We start from the raw sequence: 18739 nt of genomic DNA, 5'->3' as shown, positions 1-18739 counted from the left end.
TCATTACTTTTGGTGCATCCAATTGTTTGTTGAGTGTAAACGTAAGAAAAAGGGAGAAATTTGGCGTTTGTATAATTTGTTAAGGAGTGTGTTTCTTTAAACAGCTGTCAGGAAGCGCCGAAGATTGTAGACGTAATGATAATCAAATTAAAAATAACATTCACTTTGTATAATGTCCACCTGTCAAAGTTGGATTAGGAGCTAAGAATATATTTTGATTGGGCGTGACTCGTGTATGTGTCATGTTGCAGGAGGAGGGTAAATAAGAAAGAGCGTTGGCATAAGAAAAAAAGAATTAAAAAATATATGTTTAGCAGCGGGAGTACAGATGGAAGGACGTGAGCCATGTGATGGTCCACGTGGCGCTAAGGCGAGAAGCACCGGCACTGAAACGCATAGGATCTATATGCGGTACATAACAGAGGCACATAATGAGAGAGGGTGAGGGTCGTGTGAATGTGAAGAAACCAAACCTACTGCTACTGCTACGCTATGGATTCGCTAGTCCTCCACAGTGCATCGTCAGCAACCTCAATGGCGAAGCGTCCCTGTCCCTCGCAAAACCCTAGAGTCGATAACCTGAACGATGTGGAGCGTCTTCTCGACGCCTTTCTCTCCCTCTCCGACCTCCCTTCTCTCTCCCTCGATCTCTCCTTCGAGAGGCTTCTCCACTCACTTCCCCCCGACTCCGATCTCATCGATCGCGCCCTCAAAATGGGCTCTCTCCTCCTCGACGCCGCCAAACACTCCTCCAGAAAACGCGCTTCCAACCACAATTCCCTCGCCTGGCCTCTCCCTCCCGACCTCACCATCAAGGTCCTTCAATTTTTTAATGCAACCTTACTATAACTGTCTTTTATCAGTTCGATTTTTTTGTTAATTTTTTATCAATGTAGGGTAGTACTGTTCCTCTGTTTCCCTTTCTGTAGATTCGTGCTTTTGCGATTCGTCTCGCTAAGCTGATTAACTGAGTCGGTGGATTTCGTTTATTTCCCCCCTTTTTTGTATTACGTCTTTGAAATGTTTTGTATTGAATATAACTGGATCCGAGTTTTTTTTTTTTTTTTGAGTATGTGGATGCTGCATAGATGAAATACTTGTGGGGGAACATGCAACAGGAGCCTATGGTTTCATTTTACACTAGCGATTGTTGGACTTGTTTGGCGGTGCTTTATAGTACTTTTGAAGAAAAAATAAAATTTCCGTTACTTATTTCATCGGAAACTACCGTAGGTTTTAAACGTGCTTCTGCATGGAAGTGATCAGTGAGCTCTCTGGGTACTGATTCTGAGTCTGTAATGTACAGGTCTTCTCAATGCTTGATACCCAGAGCCTCTGCTATGCGTCAGCTACTTGTTCACTTTTTAGCAAATGTGCTAAAGATCCTCTGTGCTATGCAAATCTTGATTTGACAACCCTTGTTCCGAAGGTTAACAATGCAGTTGTTGCAACGATGATTCAGCGTGCTGGAAAGGCACTAAGGTATAAAATGTCCTTTACATGCTATGTTTTTTGTTTGTTCCCAAGTGAACATTGATTAACTGCACAGCTGGTGGTTTTGGTGTATAATTTGTGGTAGTACAAAATGAATCACCTACTGAGCTGATCATTTCCTTATTGTAATTGGCCTTTGCTCATGCTGATAGTGATAACTGGCAAAAAGGGGTGGGGCGGTATTTAGCATATTGATTATTTGTTTGGATGGTTTGCTTTGGTGCAATGGTGCTTACATTTCATTAGTGATTCTTGTCATTTATGTCCTCCTATTAAAATTTGTGGAACTAGTTTCATTATTTTAAGCGTCTATTACCATGCAAACTTTGTTAGCTCTTTCAATCATTAAAATTTTGATATATTTTTTTGCCTAATTATATTCTCAAATGAATTTGTTTTAATTCTTTTAATAAGGTCTCTTAAGCTGGGTGTTGTCCCTGGCGCTACTACACTTGGATCTTGTCCGCCATTTGTTTGTACCATCAGACATTCTATTGTAGAAGTATCTAACTTTTCATGGAATGATAAGAGATCTCGACAAGGGAGAGAGTCATCCATTCTCACAAGATGCTGTTTGAGCCCTTTAAGTGGGGATGGTGGTGCCCCCGGGTATGTTTTCATGGACTTCAGTATTCAGTGAGATGACTTGTTTTAAATGAGTTCGTACATTTTGTTTTTGTAGGGCTCTTTTGAGAAAGTTGCACTTGTACAACATCGAGAGAATGGATAATGCATCCCTTAGTGTGGCATTGTCAGCATGCCCTTCTCTCCTTGATTTGGAAATTGTTGGGCTGTAAGTTCATTTCCTTCAACTTTTGTTCTTCCGCTTTTTTTCATTATATGCCTTTTCTCATTGCTAGTGGATTATGAATATGAGAATATCATTGGTTAAAAGTGTGATAAGCATGAAGTAAATGGAACTCTTTTTCTATGATATGTGTGCTCTTTTTCTATGATATGTGTGCTCTTTTTCTATGATATGTGTGCTCTTTCTTATGATCTGGAGTATACACTATTTCAAATTTCCATTTCCCACACTTAGGCTGGGATATCTGGTTGAACTTGACCAGGAATAAAACAAAAAAAATGATAAAAAGCGAGTCTGACATATTTTCAGTAGAACCCTGAAGTGATCCAGAGGCATACAGTGATATGCACTAAGAAGAATTCTCGGATGTAAGTCATGTCATTTTTATAGCATCTCATTATCCACATGAGCAGTGTGTTCAAAATCCAAAAAATCCTAGGGGCTGTGTCTGCAATTCCCAATCGTCTGTTTGTCAGTACTTCGTCAGAGGGTAGAGGAATGTCTGATACAGCCTTCTTCAACCAAATGACATGCAATACAAGATGTGCTCTGCTTGTGGCAGTTAAATTCAGCATATAAGTAATCACCCCATATCCTCGGATTGCTTGATAGGGCTCATTGAATCTTGTACATAGTTTCTCATTGCTTTGCTGGGCCAAGGATCAAAACCTATAGGGGCAAGCTTTCTGATACACCTGATCTCCTACTTGCAAATCCCTTCTCTACTTATCAGCTTGAAGCATTATGCTCTGCAAAGCTTGGTGTTAAAATATGATTTAACTCATCCAAAATTAAGAGTCCCTTGTAGTAGAGACTAGAGAACTGGTTCATCCGTCCATGTTTAAGGGAAATGTATTCCCTCTAAAAAGGTAGGGTACCTTCCATACAAGGCTCTAAAGGGGTTGAACAAACGTTCAGCTCAACTAAAAAATTATTGTGGCCACTGCTTACACCTTGTTAAACACCTTCAATATCCAAACATATATTTACCACCTTAGCTTGCCCATCCATTGTGGAGGCTAAGCAGAGCTGTAATTGAGTTTAGCTCCCACTCGCTTGAATTACTTTGACTAGAAATATCTGAGCATGATTTGATCCGTTTGATATACTGGAAGTAGGGAACACGTGATGCTTTACTTTTTCAGATATAATACAAGGGCTATCTCCTTGGCTGTGAAAGGATGAGCTAAAGCCAAAAATAGGCAATCTCCTTGTCTATCTCCTTGGATAGACCATTGATGAAATCCGTGGATATGTCACTCCACATTTGGGTCAGAATAGGCAACGGCTGCAGGAGAGCAGTGGGGTACAGATTTTGATGCTTATTCCTCTGATGTACTTCACATTCTATCCAAGGTTATCAAACTTGAGAGTTTACGTAATTTCGTGAAGGCTTTGTAAACTCAACTTGTAAACTAGTGAGTCTACTTAATATTGAAATATTAAAATACCTATAAATTACATAATAATTCAACATTTCAATCTCATGTCGTAAACTACAATGCAAATTTTGGTAGTACAGGATTTAAATAAAATCAAACTATACCAAATCATGCATAAATTCATCCAAAAGATAAGTTCTTAAAATGATGGCATTTAAAAACTAAAATATTGTCTCTGATATTTGTTAATAAAATAACAAATATTAACAATAACAAATAAAATCAGAAATCAGTGTATTACAAGTACAATAACACGAGTATACAATTATTTGGTGTCCCAAATCAGTGTATATTCCCAACATGATAAGAGAGCGTGAGGAAGTGAAAAGGAAAAAAATAAACAGTAGAATGTGAGCAAGATGATGGAGGGGAACAGAAGAGAATTTTGATCCTGAGAGAAAACAGACAAGCAAGAAAAAATCGGGAGTTTGATTGCGAAAGAACAGAAGAGAATCCCTAGCTCTCTTATGAGAAAATAGGACTCAAAACACCCATGCATTGTTTTGGACAATTTTTTTTCTGCCAAATTGAACCTGCAAGCTTCTTCACAAACAAGTTTGGATGAGTCTGCTAGTTTGCTCAAGCTTACTTGAAAACGAGTTTTCTTACAAGTTAAAAAGCTTTGCAAATGCAGGCACGTAAGCTTGTGCGATTTTACGAGTTGTCTCTTGATTTTAGCAACCATGAAACCAGATATAAACTGCTGCCTGCTGGACATCCTTCTTTGTTCCTTCCCGATAAACCACCCCCTATATTCTCATACATGTCATGCTTTCTGTACAAACCTTGTTCTCCCATAGCTGATTTGTGAATTCTGACAGCAGCAAATGAATTCTAGCAGTAGTCCTTGGAATAACTATCTGTCCTTGTAAAATAACCTGGCATCTTCAATGCATAACCTGGATGAACCTGGGGTTGTGCAATCAGATCTTTTATGAACTGCTGTAATTTGGGATTAGTCTGAACTTCTTCAAAGCCTAGGAGTTTAGAGGTCCATTTGTGATGGTCTTCACTCATTAATCTCTGTTCAGTTGGGAGTTTTAAACTCCTTTGACGATGAGTAAGGATGATGAATTCCCCGCCCATGAGATAATGTTGCCACTTCTGGACTGCCAATTGCTATCACTATACCTATCAATTTTTCATGAACTGACTTCAGTGAGCTTTCTTGCTGCAGTACTTTTATCTCCTTGCTTGCTGGGTGCATCCGTTTCCACCATTATTGGTGTGTTTGGAAATCCATTTGAATGGAGCTGAACAACATTTTTGTACTTTCCAATGCTCAAATGGAGAAGTAATGAGTGTTGGATTGGGCTGAACGTGGGTATGGTTGGATCAAACTGAAATCCAAACACACCAAGTCTTTGAGAAATCCGACATGGCAAGCACTGACAAGGAAGTCCTGGCTGATTGTAAAGTTTCAAAGGCCTGTTGTGCCTCTTGAGACCAAAGAAAATTATCCTCTTTTTTTTTTCTCCAATTATTCTGTAAAGGGATTTGCTATTTTCCCCATAATTCCTCATCAATCTTCTGTAGTACCCCATGACTCCCTAAAATCCCCTGAACCTTTAAAAGTCCTTAAACATGAAAAAATGGAACTCAGATCAGTTTAATTCCTTATGATCTGGAATATACATTATTTTAAATTCCATCTTCAATAGTTAGGCCGGGAATGTTTTCTGCTGTAAGTTGTGACTATGAACATGATTGGTTTTATTGCAATATGTCTTTCTTTTAAACACTGATGTGAACAAGTGATTAGCATTTAATGTGTATCTGTATCTGTCTTCACATATTTTCCACTAATTCAGTTCTTTTGAAGAGAAGGTTATTTTTAAATTTTATTTGTTGATGTTTCTTTTTCTTTTTTATTTTTTTCTCTCTCTCTCTCTCTGAACTGCTAGCCATGTTGAGCTGAGGCAAACGTTAATGTCAGTGAGTGCAAACTGCCACTTGATAGAGCGTTTGTTTTTTGAGTCTTCTAAAACAGGTAACTCACTTTCTCAGCTATATTTTACATTTTAGGGTTTTTGATATCTCTAGTTATCCCTTTTTGGTTATCAGGTAGAGACGACAGCTTGAAAGCACAAACGTGTTTTGAGCTAGTAAGCAGTTGTCCTCATCTTACTTCTTTATCCCTTAGAGGGTTTAAGCTACACGATTGTAAAGTTCGCGTACTGGTTAAGGTATGTTTTCAAAAAAGTATCAATTTTCAATGTACTATGTTTCAACTACTTCCCAACTTATTTTGCATTGTGCACTTATAGGAGCTTTTGGTTATCTTTTATTAATTTTATTCATTAAAAGATACATGTTTCCCTCAATATGTAGTGTTGAATTTCTGTATTTTACTTCAGTTGTTGTACTCATAAACACACAAGCACACACAGACATTACACCCAAAAACTATCTTGAGCTTGAGTTGGAGGCACTTTGGTGAACTTTTGTAGCTTGCAACTTACCTGTTAACATGGAGTGTTAAGTCTGTGTGGATGTTTTATAATAATACAATTATCAAAAACTGGTGGGCAAATTTAATTTTCCGAATAATAAGTTTGCAATGTCATGTACATATCAGTGTCCATTTTGATGCCTTCAGGGAAAAGTGAGGAGACTTGATGTTCCATTGACGTGTGATATGATGCTACCATGTTGTTTTTGAAGTTGATTTGATTAAATTTAAATTTGATGGCATTCTCCTAATTTTCCTTTTCATTGCAGTAAAAGAAAAACACCTTCTTCTCTTATTAATTCCTAACTACATGTGCAGGGATTTAGGAAACTAAAATATGTTGACTTTTCAACATCCTATTCAATCACTGGTAACTTCTTAAGGTCAGTTGTTTCTAACCAGGCTTTGCAAAGCCTGTCAGATTCTGTCCATCTGCTGAAATTGTTGTTTCGAAAAACTAAAACCTTTATTTTTCAGAAACCTTGGAAGCTGCAATGGTGGGAATTTACTCGAGGTCTTAATTTTAAGGGATTGCATGCATCTCAAAGAGGTACTATCTGTAATATATTTCTAGTTGTTTCCTTTTTTCTATCCAATTGCCTCTTAAACGCTAATACTGTTTGCAGATGGAAGTCGCTAGGCTGTTGACTGCAATTCTTGCTGGAGATTTCAAATTGCTTGTACATCTTGTGGGTATATAGAAATATATGTTACCTTGCTAAACAGTGATGTTTCTTCTAGACTCTCAATTTTGATTCTTGTTGTCACTCTTACCTTTAAACAGGACATATCCAATAGGGAAGGCTTAGCATCCGAGTCTGACTGGTATCACAGGTGCTACAACTCTAGGTAATGATTATCATATATTGATGTGTTACTTTGATTTTATTTTTTTTATTTATTATTTACTTACAAATTTGGAACTCTGTGTTCCAGTATTATGCCTGTAAAACAGGTTTTGGAAACAAGGCCTGATATGTGTCTGGTGGCTGAATATCCATCAGCAGAAGGAAGGTTGGATGATGTTCAGTTGGATTATTTTGGATTTTTGGTGCAATGAATTTCTTTTTTATTCATTCTAAAAGTCACTAAATTTTTGTGTTTCTGGATTGTATCACAGTTACATTGAGAGCTTCGACGCTGATATGAATAGTGAGATAAGTCTGCCATCACAATTGAGCAGCCACACGTCAGATGGATCAATTTTTTTGAGTACATCTGAAAGCAGCTACAATAGTGATCAAGGAAGTGGCAATGAGGATGGTCAAGATGCCAACTACGTGATATATGAGGAAAGCTCAGATGAGATTGACTTTCTGCCCCTATAGGGAATCCTCGTTGTGAGGCATCAATTGAGAAGGATAACAATCAAGTGAACTTGGTACACACACTCTCTCTCTCTGTCTCTGTGTGCACATGTGTGTGTCTTGTTCTTGTTCTTGTTTTTTTGGGGGTATCTAATATACAAGCAAATGGTAACAGGTGCCTTGAGGGCATTGGCGAAGAAAACAAAAGTATAAAGTATTTCTTGAAAAACAAAGAATTTATTATATCATAAAATACAAAAAAAAATTGTTGTATAAATTATTTTCAGATTTTTTGTATGTTTATCACAGTTTGGTGATTGTCATGCTTGGCACGTGACAAGTTTTGTCTAGTATCCCCATATCCCAATCAGAAATACTAATACTGTCGTCTGTCCACAAAAAGGGATGTTTTTATTCTTCGAAGTTAGTGCCTGCTGTCTGTTTTCCTTCAAAATTCAATGTTTGTTGGACCCATTTCATGTCATTAGCTTTGTTCGCCTCTTGGTGTTTCCTAATATTTGTTCGTTTCGTTTTGAATTTATGGACTAGGGGAGCGGCAGGGGAAGAACGATGAGGCAGGATGGATGTCAACTATGGACCCTGGATTTTTCAACTTTCGTTTTGTCCTTCTCTCTATTGAAGCTGTTCATTGAGGAATTTCATTCTGGAGGACAATTGGAGATCGATTGCAACTTTAAAGTTGGCCTTTGTTCCCATATTTTCAGAAATGTAATTATACTGCTGCACCAACCCGCTGGCTCCCCCAAAAAAAGAGGTTATTTTTCCTCGGCATCAATCCATGTAGCGCTGGAATTTATTTTTAGTTCTAATGTGGAAGAGGTCTTCAATTATGTATTTTGTACCCTGTTTAGCTAATTCGCAAATAAAATTAAGTAAACAGTTTTTTGTTTACTTTCTATTAGTATAGGAGATGGGCTGGTTATGGATCATTCCATGATGAATGAACATGACCTGTTGATCAAACAAATTCCTATTCGTGAGAGGTGACATCCTTGAAAAAATGTAACTCGCATTTATTGCATCATTTCTTGTAGGTGTAATACACAATTATGGAATTGATGTAATATTCTTACCTGCTTGCTCCTAAGCTTGACAAAATGACTTGAAGTTCCTGTTGAGCTGTACATTGCGGGTGGGCATAAAACTTTACTGTATATACTAATGAAACTGTTCTCTGTTCTTATGCATTCCCAATTCTTCGCATTGCCAAAACCGGGTGGTTAAAGTCTGTCCTGTACCAATTATTGGAATTGCTTCGAGCTTTTCATTACGATGTTTTTGCAAGTGATTAACATGCAAATATACAAATAACAACGATGCATGCATTCCTGCAACGGTGAAAGGCGCATTTTTCCAGTTGTATTTGCGTTTGGAAGAAAAAATACTACTCATGATTACCACGAGCTTGTACAATGGAAGGAAACATATGCTTTCCCATTTGAAATCTGTCAGTATTGTTCCTTTGTGTATGCTGGATTACTAGAAAAATAGTAATTAAGCAATCAATACATGACTTCGTTCTGTGTGATCTTTTCTGTCTACACGCAGTGGAGTTATTGGAGTCCATGATCAATCTAATGCACTATCCTTCATGGTCCTCATTTATAAAATATCCCAAGAGTTTCCAATTAAAAAATTCTTCATATTTTAATTTGTTGGAGTCCATTTAGAGTTAAAATTGAGATAATTTAAAAAGTAAATGAGAAAAATTAAGAAATGCCTCTTAGATATTTTATATGTAGAGAAAATAATACGTACAGTTTTAGACAACGACAATTTTAAATAACAATTAATTTAAATAATGAGTACTCTTACTAATGTTATTACATTACATAATGTCATATTTTTTTCTCGAATTAAATTACACATCTGATAATTTAATAATTGTCTCTCTATTATCTTAAAAGTATTCTTAAGTAAGATCTCCAATTCAAACTTTCTCTCTGTCATTTTCTCCTTCAACTACTTTGCTTCATCCTTGACATGCCCCACTTACTCTTGGAGCTACACGTGGCGAGGACTTCGACATCGGATAATAGAAAATTTGAATAAAAAATCACAAATTCAGTTTCCATCCTTTGCAGATAGTAACTAACTGTAGTCAGTAGTGTAGTGACTTAAAATGAGGGCAGTGCTCGCGTCGATGTGGCCGTTTCCAGTCTCCCATCATCGAGTTCCCACCAAAACCCATTTGCATTTGCACCACCGTTTTCCTTCTTCCTTCAATTCCTCCACAACGTTCCCCAACAAAACCCTAGTCTTTGGCGTCAACCCCAGCGACTCCAAAGACCCTCCCTTCTTCGACGAAAATGGCGTCGTCAATGATATGGAGGGCTACCTCAATCACCTCTCCCTCGAATACGACTCTGTCTGGGACACCAAACCCTCTTGGTAATCCCCTCTCCAATCAGTTATTCTAATTCTACATCACTATTCGAGTTTTGAAAACACAATTTTTACTACCTTGGTTGTTCTTCCTCATGTTTTGTTTAGGTGTCAACCCTGGACAATAGCGCTCACGGGGGTATCAGTTATTGCCATTAGCTGGTTAATTTTGCATTCTGTCCTAGTTACCTCACTCGTATCCTCACTAATATGTGCATGGTGGTACATCTTCCTCTATTCTTATCCCAAGGTTCGCCATCATCTATTCTCTCTTTTACATCTTCGTTGCTCTTTATAATGCAATCATAAAAGCTCTATGCGCAATAGTAGTGGTAGGAATGCCGGTTTGTGTTTAAGTCTCTGAGCTTGTGGTTGTGGACATTCAATACTCCATTGTTTCTCGAAATAAGGGAGAATGATATCAGATGGGTTACCCTCATATCGCCCATGTTCTTCATGGTATTAGTGATTGCATTTGAGAGTAGGTTTTGATGTGCTTACATTCAGTTAAAACACAGCAGAAAATTGGAAAATAAGCAAAATAATTGATCTTAATATCGGTCACTTTTGTCAATTAATTTGGAATACACTGTCATTTTTGTCTAGAATCCAACAGTAGTGAAAGTGCAAGATAAAAATCACGTTAGTCCAAAATAATAAAAAGAAAATGTGATGGAAGTGATAATAATGATATATTTTTAAGAACTAAAATGATAGGAAGTAGTTAAATTTATTTGTTTGATATTTTAGAGACTTGTTTTTCTATATTTTATTTATTTCTTAGTTTTAAGAACTAATGTTACAATACTTATTAATTCAACAAACTCGCTAATTTCTGAAACGAAAGTGACGGTTTGCTTGTAAATATACTTACGACAGACAAGTGATAACTAGTGCTGCAATAGTGAAAGTAAAAAGTATTAATTAGAAAAGAAAGTATTTAATATTTGAAGTGAGTTTGGCTTTTAAAATAAGGGTGTCAAGTATATAACATGTCTAAACATTCGATGAGAAGTATGAAATACCTTTTGAAAGTTATTAGTATTAGCTTTTTGAAATTACAGTTGAGATGTGAAAAATCACATCCAAGATGTGGAAGTACATTAATAATTGGGTTAAATCTCAGCTGAGTTGAGTGTAATTTTCACATGCATTTAAAGTATTTGTCAGCAGAATCCATATAATATTTCTTGTTTGTTGCCTGCAGGCATATTCAGAGATGATTGCTGAGCGCAGAGAAAGAGTTACAAATGGTGTTGAAGACACATTTGGTCAAAGGAAGAATAAATGATTTGTATTATTCTTACTACTCGGTTCCCCCTCTCTCACTCTCTGCCTCTGCTTGTATTTTAATGTTCAATTTTCAGAATATTTCTTGTTGAGGCCTTCATTCATAATACTGCCAATTGGCTTGGAGATCATAGGGTGACGTGCACAAGTCTTGACAACTAGCACTCTGTGTATAATAAATATTTGATCTTGTCTTTACACACTGGGGCCGTACGTGTGAAAATTGTATAATACTAGTAGATAGCTTATGCTTTGGTTTGGTTGAATTAACTTTGAGAATTGTTCTCTGGATCAGTGAGGATTGTTGAATTAAAAGCAAAAGAAGTGGGAAGCACTTTTCACAGTAAGCATTCAAAAGAAAAAAACAGTCCAAACAATTTTTGCAGAGTTTCATGACCGTTCAGTATCATGCCATCAATAGAGTGGAAGGCAAAATAATGTCAAAGCACTTTCATTCTTCCCTGTATCGCAGTACTGGGGGAAAATGCTTTGACAATTTCAGTGTTTCATCCAGATGAAAACTAAGAAAAACATTATGAATTAAATGTTAATACTTTGTAAATCAACTGGAGAATTTTTAAGCAAAGTAAATAGAGTAAGCATCTATTCTTTAAGGCTAGTATCTTGATCACTTCTCTAAGGCTAAGTTTTGTTCAATGCAAACTGATGAGTGACGACAATAGATGGGGTTCTTTAGTATCTTCGATATTGTTTATCGATTAACATTAAAGTTCTAAGGCTAAGTTTTGATCACTTCTCTAAGGCTATGAATTAAATCTAGTTTTGTTCGAGTGAAAACGACTTCTTTAGTACATTCACCCTTAAATATTTAATTACCAGAATTTGGAGGGAAGAAAATCAGTTTCCTGAATTCAGTTCCCCTCTCGAGTGAATAAAAAGATATTCTCCAAAGGTTGGTCGAAAGTAGTGAATTTCTTTCGGATTGTGAAAGTGAAACCATCAACTATGATTTAGGCTTGTTCTAACCGCCAAACCTTGCGCTATTTTGATTGTTGAAAATGAAAATGAGAAATAACAATTTGTTCTCGAAGTTAAAAGACAAAATTGAAAAATCTATCAAAACTGTTATGTCGTGCTTTTCTTTTCTCTACAAAAGAGAAACTCGTTGTCGACTGCAATACCACTCTAAAGTTTTTGTTCTACACAACTCTAAACTCCTAATAAACCATATAACTAATAACTAATTTCTGCGAGAAGCAGACTCTGACATTTAGAAACCGTAAGAAGTTATTCCAAAAGTTCCAATGCAAGGAATACGTGGGGCTGGTGGTCTATATATGTGCAATTGAATCGAAGAGAATAAGAAAAAAGAGAAAATAACAGGACAAACAAAAAGATGAGTTTATGAGTTTCATGTAATGTAATCACATGATTGTTGAAAACTGTGGCTGGCAATACCAGTTTAGCACTCCAGAATAAGATATAACTCCTATATTGACTATTCATTCTTCCAAGCATACAAAACGAGAGAAAATCCAAGACCTTGCAACTGAGAATCCCTGAACTGCTGAGAATAAGCCCATGTCAGAACAGAAGGATCCGAAACAGATTGGCTTGCCCACAATTTCTCAGTTGAAATGCAAGTTTGGAACATGAAAACTGCATTCCCCATAGCATTTCCAAAGAGCCAATTATGTACATCCCAAAACACTTCCACAGGAAATCCATCCACCAATATGGTGTGGTTGCCCCGGAACTTCCACTTGAGTTGCTTCACCTGCATCACTGTCTTGCTATCAATTCGGATCACAAGACACGGATCATTAAGCCCTAGTGTGTCACACTCAATTCTCACATCATGCACTTGGCCCTTGTCACAAAACTGAGCCTTTGCACCATAAAACTTCTTTCCAAAAATGTGCTCTCTCTTTGCAATAAAAACGGCACCAGAGTGAACACAAGCATAGTCACCATCAATCTTTTTGCATGCCTCCTTTTTCAGATCCCCTAGAAGTAACACCATCTCTTGGTTGAACACAACAGCTAGGTAAAATCCCTCCAATGGTTCTGGCCCAGAACAAAATTTAGCACAGCTCAAGTCCCAAAGTATGTCAATCTTGTTAGATTCAACCTCCAAGTTCTTAGACCCTTTCCTCTTTGAGAACAACCATGGCTTTATATCAACCTTGCAAAGGCAATGATTTCCCAACTCATCTATTCCCACACTCAAGCCTTGTCCCATCAAATTTTTGGTCCATGAGACAGTAATCAAGCATGAACGGCCTCCTAACTTACACTGATAGACACAAGTGACCGCATTTTGAGCTCCCCTTGTGGTGCTTGAATAGGAGGAATCAACAACCTGAACACCATTTTCTCCAAAACAAGAAGGAAACTCCTTCATCGTAGCAGCAGCAGAAAATAATCTGAACTTGTTTCCTGAAATCTGATCTTTATCAATTCATGTGCTGGAAAAAGAAAAAAAAAGTGACTTGGATCATATAAAGAGAAAGGATTCTGCCTCAGCTAAAATTCCTCAAGATCAGCTCTAAAACTCTTCACTTTTCATGTGAGTCTATATCTCTTTAGAATGGATAGCAGAAGAGGAAAGAGAGAGATTTGCTTTACCTGTTAATTCTTTGCTGAGACTACTAAAGCAAAATTAAAGCCAAAATGTGTGATTTGAGAATTGCAGGGAACAGAAAGGAAGGGTAAGTAAAAGAGTGTTTGCTTTTAGCACATGGGGTAACAAGGAAAGTGAAGGAATGGATAAAGCCTAGAATAGAATAGAGAGAGTTGGTCAAAGAATGTGGCAACTGGGTATGGATGTACTGCAGAGAGTGGTACTTTGTTTTATACACGCTCTCACCTTGATATCTTTCACTTTCTTTTAAAAAATGCATATGATGCCAGGCCAATTGTTTTTTTCCCAAAATTATAATTATGTTCTTGCTGAGAAGCAGAGACAATATTAAAACTGTTTAGAATAATTGCCGTAAAATGATTGAAATCATTAGAAATAAACGTAATATTTAAGAATTAAGAATGATATTTGATGCACCACTTCACAGTTCAGTCTCTATGAGCTGGAGTAATTAGAGTCTTGAATATTAAAAAAAAAAAAACAGATGAGATTACTAATATTAATTAAGTGATAAAATTTATATTAGTCTATGTATAATAATTTATTCCATTTTTTTAATAAAAAATGAATTATAATATATGTGGCAAAAGTATATTGGCAAATTTTTGTTATATGGGTAATCATATTTTGCTATTAAAATTGCAAGAAAAATATATTAACGATTTTTTTTTTTTGGCATCACAATTATTTTGATCAAGGAGTTTTTGGTCATGAGCAACATAACCATACATTAGGATAAAATAAGATTTTTTTTTTTTTGGAATTCTCTAGAAAAGTGGAGAGAAGGAGTCAATACATTATATTTTGGGATCAAGATGGAAGAAGTGGCAAGGTATTAATTAAGTGGGCTCCTTCTCAATCAAAACATTAATTGAGAACTAAGTATGCATCTCCATTCTCAAGAGTTCACTATCCAACCTCCAAAGCATGCCTTTTCCCATAATTAGCGGAAACAATTGTGTTAACGTTTAGACAACAGTTGATTTTGGCAACCGTTACAGTAACTCACTATTCAATAAATTCAAGGCTATAAGGTTAAAAGGATAAATATCTTAACACATTTAAGCTAATTTGCCCCAAAAAACTTTCATCAAGGTCTTTGTTAAGATATATTATCAAGAAAGAGTATTATATATTTTATTGTTTATCAAATATTTATATACATATTTTGGTATGATATTATTTACTTTGAACTTACACTCTCATAAATTTGTTTTTAAAATCAGTCAAAATGTTTGGTATCAAATAAAATTTTGTGTATATTTATAAATTTTTGATTCTTCTCTTATTTTAAGGAGACAGAACTAGAAACTATGATGACCTTGATTCAACCATGGGGGGGACACAGCCAAGACTATTTCTCAGAGTGTTCCAATGGCAATTGCAGGTCGTTTGACAATCCTCTTCAACATTAATTTCATGACATTATGTGGAGCATGTCGCCTTAACCAAACCAGGGATTAAGTGCCCCCACCAAGAAACAGTTAGATCATGGACCGACCAACTGCTTCGAACTTGTGGCACTGTTTTGGAGAAATTATTATGACCATTACATATCTTAGGTACTGTCCAATCTCTACATTAATCGTATTTAAGATTTTTAATTTATGAGAAAGAATTAATCGTGTCATGTTAATCAGATTGTGATAATCTTGTAGCATATGATAATTTCTCTTGCTTTTATTATTGAACCATTTTTCTCTCTGTAACAAGCGGAGGAAACGTTGCTGTCTCAATCATGTTGCAAGTGCTTTCTTGTATTTAATATGATTTCCATGCATATTAAATTTAGACCATATTATTATTACACTTTGAAATTTTAACAGCTGGGAATATATATAATATAATTAATCTTATATGATCATCATTTTGCATATTGTATATATACTACCAAAACTCTTGCATGGTAGATGTTGTGCATAGCATGTGTTTCTCCTCCTTTTTGCCTCTTTATTTTGTCCGTTCATAAATGGATAACCACGAAACTGGAAGGAGGTAGTCAATGCTTAATAACTGCGACGTACGTGAATAGAGGATTGAACTTGGTCAAGGTGCATGTTCAAAAGTTTAATGAGCCAAAGAGTGTCCCACGGGCAGAATAAATTTGCACCCCAGAAGTTCCACACCATCGTATGAATAATGTGAAACACACGTTAATATGTCAGATTGACAGAGTATTAGAGCAGTCATGACGGACTTTTCGCTCGCAATGGCAAACGTACAAGCTGATGCGTCCGAAATTGGATAAATTATTTGGACAACCAAGTTTCAATTTTCATCCTCAATCTTTACGTAATATGTAATTATGGGATAATAATTAAAATTTCAAAATAGATGAAATGAGTGAAAAATTAAGAAGATAGAATTCGTAAGATATTATTGAGATTTATATATTTTATCAATTTGTTTTAATTTTTTTAGAGATTTACTCATTTTTTAAAATTAAGATGATGATATATTTGAATTTTGTGTTACAATTTAGTTCAATACATAAAACTAATAAATAAAATTTTAATGTGTAAATGTTTCTCTTCAGATCTTTGGTTGCGTGAAAAATTTTATTATGTGTAGAGGAGTTTTTTTGAAAGTGGTATCTAAGTCATAATACAGAACACATAAAAGTTTGATATCCTGTTATTTGATAACAATACAAATTTTATGATTTGATAACATATTGTTCAAGATTTTTTTAGTGTAATAAAGTCTTGATCAAATTTTGAAAGATAAAAAGTCGACTACTCCCAAGATCAAGTACAAGGTGTCAAAAAAACATTATCGAAAGCTTAGTGAGAGAAATTCAAAAGGATTTATATGTCTAAGTTATGAACCAATTGTCTATGTTTAAAAATGAAGTTGTATCAATTCAAAATAGAAATAAGAAAAAATCTTTATAGTTATATTAATAATTTCAACGGACTATTATATCAATTGTTGAATCCAAATGAAAAAAATATTTGATGAATAAACAATGTTGTTGTTGACTTTATTATTGAAGTCTTACAAATGTTTGGTTCAGACGTTACTTTTAAGGAAAACATCATTATAATTAGATGGTGTGGTGACCATCACTCTATGGGGAAAATGAGAGAATATATAACGACAAATGGAAATTTTGATATTAAAGGTCATTTATGCAATGGTCAGAACAAGGGAAGAGTTGTTTTATGAAGATAGGATGGATTGAGAGGAAGATCAAATTTTTAATCATGTTCAAAATGTATACTACTCCCGATACCATTTGATTGGAAGATGTAACATCATATGGCTAGACATATGTTAGTTTAATTTAGGAATGCAAAGTGTACAAGAGGAGGAAGTACTTGATATTCCAATGGTAAAAAAAAATGAACAAAATTTGTTACTTTGAGAAGGTTAATATGATGAGACGATTATTTAAAAAATTTAATTAAGGGAGAAATTGCTTGAAAAACAATTCAAATTTCAAAATAAATGGAGTTGGTGAGAAATGAAGAGGATCAATTACTTTAAGAATTTGTAATCTTTAAGATATTATTTTGATTTGCATATTTTATCAACTTATTTGAATAAATTTCTTTTAGGTATTTATTTTGTTTTTTAAAATTAGGATGTGATGATATAGACTAATTAAATTATACTTTTGGTCTTGGATCAATTTGATCTTTTTAAAATATTGATCATTTTTAATTTTGCAACACAATTTTGAATCAACTTTTGACTGATTCAAGATGTAAAACTTGTAACATTATATTCATTCATATGAAAATTATTAAATGCAATTGACGTTCAAATTAAAAAGATTATAAACATAATAAAAATCGTGTGAAAAATATATTCCGTGAACAATTAAAAAATAGTATTAATTTTTTTTTGAAATTTTTTATTTTCACCATATACATAACACTTTTGATTTAAACTTTAATTATTTTCAATAGTTTTCATATAAGTAAATATAATAAATTTCAAAAAAATTAAAAAAAAACTAAATTAACTTAAATTTAGGAAATAAATGACTAAAATAAACAATTTAAAAATAAATAACCAACATAAATATAAATAAGATAAAAGATCAAAAGTATAATTTAAAAAAATAAATATAAAAAATAAGATAAATTTTGTATTTTAGTTTAATAAAATCAAGAAATAAAGCTCTGGTCTATATTCCATTTTAGATATTTGAACGTATGGAAAATTCTATTTGTATGTTGAAGAATTTATCCAACACTCATTAAGTCTTATAATCTATATGATAAAAATAATAGCATTTAAGTATGTGTTACATGTAAGAATATGATGGTGCATATAATCTAATAATTTTTCTAAAGACTAAGTTAACAAAAGTCTAAAGTGGACCGATGAATTTGGACGTAGGTTAAACAAAACTTCCTGAGTTAATCGAGGTGATCATCTTAATCTGGTGGGTTTGTCGACAAGATTAAGACTTCGTAAAAAAATGAGTGAATACAACCGAAAGATACTTTACTTTGATGCTCATGTATTCCACCGGAGTGATGATATATTAATACGTGTACGTATCTAATATAGTGATGTTAATGGTATTTATAAGATGTGAGATAGGCTAGATTCCCTTGAGAGCAATAATATTCTATCTGAATTTAGTAACTAGATAACTTTACTCTCCATAGATATATAATTCACAGTTCATAAATGCATAGCATTGGTCCTATGTCTTAGTGTTAACTTTAATCAATGCTTACAAATTTGGATTGCTATACGGATCGAGTCTTAAGCCCTTTCCAGAACACAAAATTCGGATCCCAAAGATTTAGTTACATATTTACACTCACTCAAATTAGAACCGTTAAATGAAGTTAAACCACTCAGATTTCAATAACTTCATAATCCACAAGTCAAATTAAATAAACGAGTCATACATCATCTTCATCTAACGATTACAATTTGCATGAGTTCTAGCGTGTGTACACCAAATCTATT

General features: G+C 34.7%; 3 protein-coding genes across 6 annotated transcripts; 2 read left to right on the top strand and 1 right to left on the bottom strand.

Moving 5' to 3' along the window:
- Positions 1–267: 267 nt before the first annotated feature.
- On the top strand, positions 268–8711 carry LOC109796009 (RNI-like superfamily protein). 3 transcript variants are annotated; one of them, XM_020355606.3, is made up of 13 exons: positions 298–816; positions 1307–1482; positions 1909–2103; positions 2177–2287; positions 5649–5734; positions 5809–5930; positions 6515–6579; positions 6674–6746; positions 6823–6885; positions 6981–7045; positions 7133–7210; positions 7317–7577; positions 8053–8711. In XM_020355606.3, the coding sequence occupies exons 1-12, from the start codon at positions 493–495 to the stop codon at positions 7522–7524; spliced, it is 1566 nt and encodes a 521-aa protein (XP_020211195.1). In that variant the 5' UTR covers positions 298–492; the 3' UTR covers positions 7525–7577; positions 8053–8711. The 3 variants fall into 3 exon arrangements, with proteins under 3 accessions (XP_082915453.1, XP_020211195.1, XP_020211194.1); XM_020355605.3 differs by having other exon boundaries at positions 5788–5930; XM_083059327.1 differs by lacking the exon at positions 8053–8711 and having other exon boundaries at positions 268–816; positions 5788–5930; positions 6823–6889; positions 7317–7380.
- Positions 8712–9586: 875 nt separating this feature from the next.
- On the top strand, positions 9587–11493 carry LOC109797791 (spindle pole body-associated protein). Its single transcript, XM_020357927.2, has 3 exons — positions 9587–9915; positions 10018–10159; positions 11117–11493. Exons 1-3 carry the CDS (start codon positions 9647–9649, stop codon positions 11198–11200), a joined length of 495 nt encoding a protein of 164 aa, XP_020213516.2. The 5' UTR covers positions 9587–9646; the 3' UTR covers positions 11201–11493.
- Positions 11494–12537: 1044 nt separating this feature from the next.
- On the bottom strand, positions 12538–14031 carry LOC109796816 (uncharacterized). 2 transcript variants are annotated; one of them, XM_020356625.3, is made up of 2 exons: positions 13789–14031; positions 12538–13628 (listed from the first exon to the last, which is right to left on the bottom strand). In XM_020356625.3, the coding sequence occupies exon 2, from the start codon at positions 13562–13564 to the stop codon at positions 12659–12661; it is 906 nt and encodes a 301-aa protein (XP_020212214.1). In that variant the 5' UTR covers positions 13565–13628; positions 13789–14031; the 3' UTR covers positions 12538–12658. The 2 variants fall into 2 exon arrangements, with proteins under 2 accessions (XP_020212214.1, XP_020212215.1); XM_020356626.3 differs by having other exon boundaries at positions 12538–13599.
- Between the last annotated feature and the right edge of the window lie 4708 nt (positions 14032–18739).

The sequence above is a fragment of the Cajanus cajan genome, chromosome 6 (genome assembly GCF_000230855.2).
Source record: "Cajanus cajan strain Asha chromosome 6, NIPB_CcT2T_4, whole genome shotgun sequence".
Lineage (NCBI taxonomy): Eukaryota > Viridiplantae > Streptophyta > Magnoliopsida > Fabales > Fabaceae > Cajanus > Cajanus cajan.
Note: the sequence above shows the minus strand (reverse complement) of the source record. Positions and strands in the feature narration are given on the sequence as shown.

Coding starts and splice junctions, on each gene's coding strand:
- LOC109796009 (XM_020355605.3), top strand. CDS start 493: ATGGATTCGCTAGTCCTCCACAGTGCATCGTCAGCAACCTCAATGGCG. Junction 5,931..6,514: donor AAGTTCGCGTACTGGTTAAG/GTATGTTTTCAA, acceptor CTACATGTGCAG/GGATTTAGGAAACTAAAATA. Junction 6,886..6,980: donor TCAAATTGCTTGTACATCTT/GTGGGTATATAG, acceptor ACCTTTAAACAG/GACATATCCAATAGGGAAGG.
- LOC109797791 (XM_020357927.2), top strand. CDS start 9,647: ATGAGGGCAGTGCTCGCGTCGATGTGGCCGTTTCCAGTCTCCCATCAT. Junction 9,916..10,017: donor TGGGACACCAAACCCTCTTG/GTAATCCCCTCT, acceptor TGTTTTGTTTAG/GTGTCAACCCTGGACAATAG. Junction 10,160..11,116: donor TCCTCTATTCTTATCCCAAG/GTTCGCCATCAT, acceptor TGTTGCCTGCAG/GCATATTCAGAGATGATTGC.
- LOC109796816 (XM_020356625.3), bottom strand. CDS start 13,564: ATGAAGGAGTTTCCTTCTTGTTTTGGAGAAAATGGTGTTCAGGTTGTT.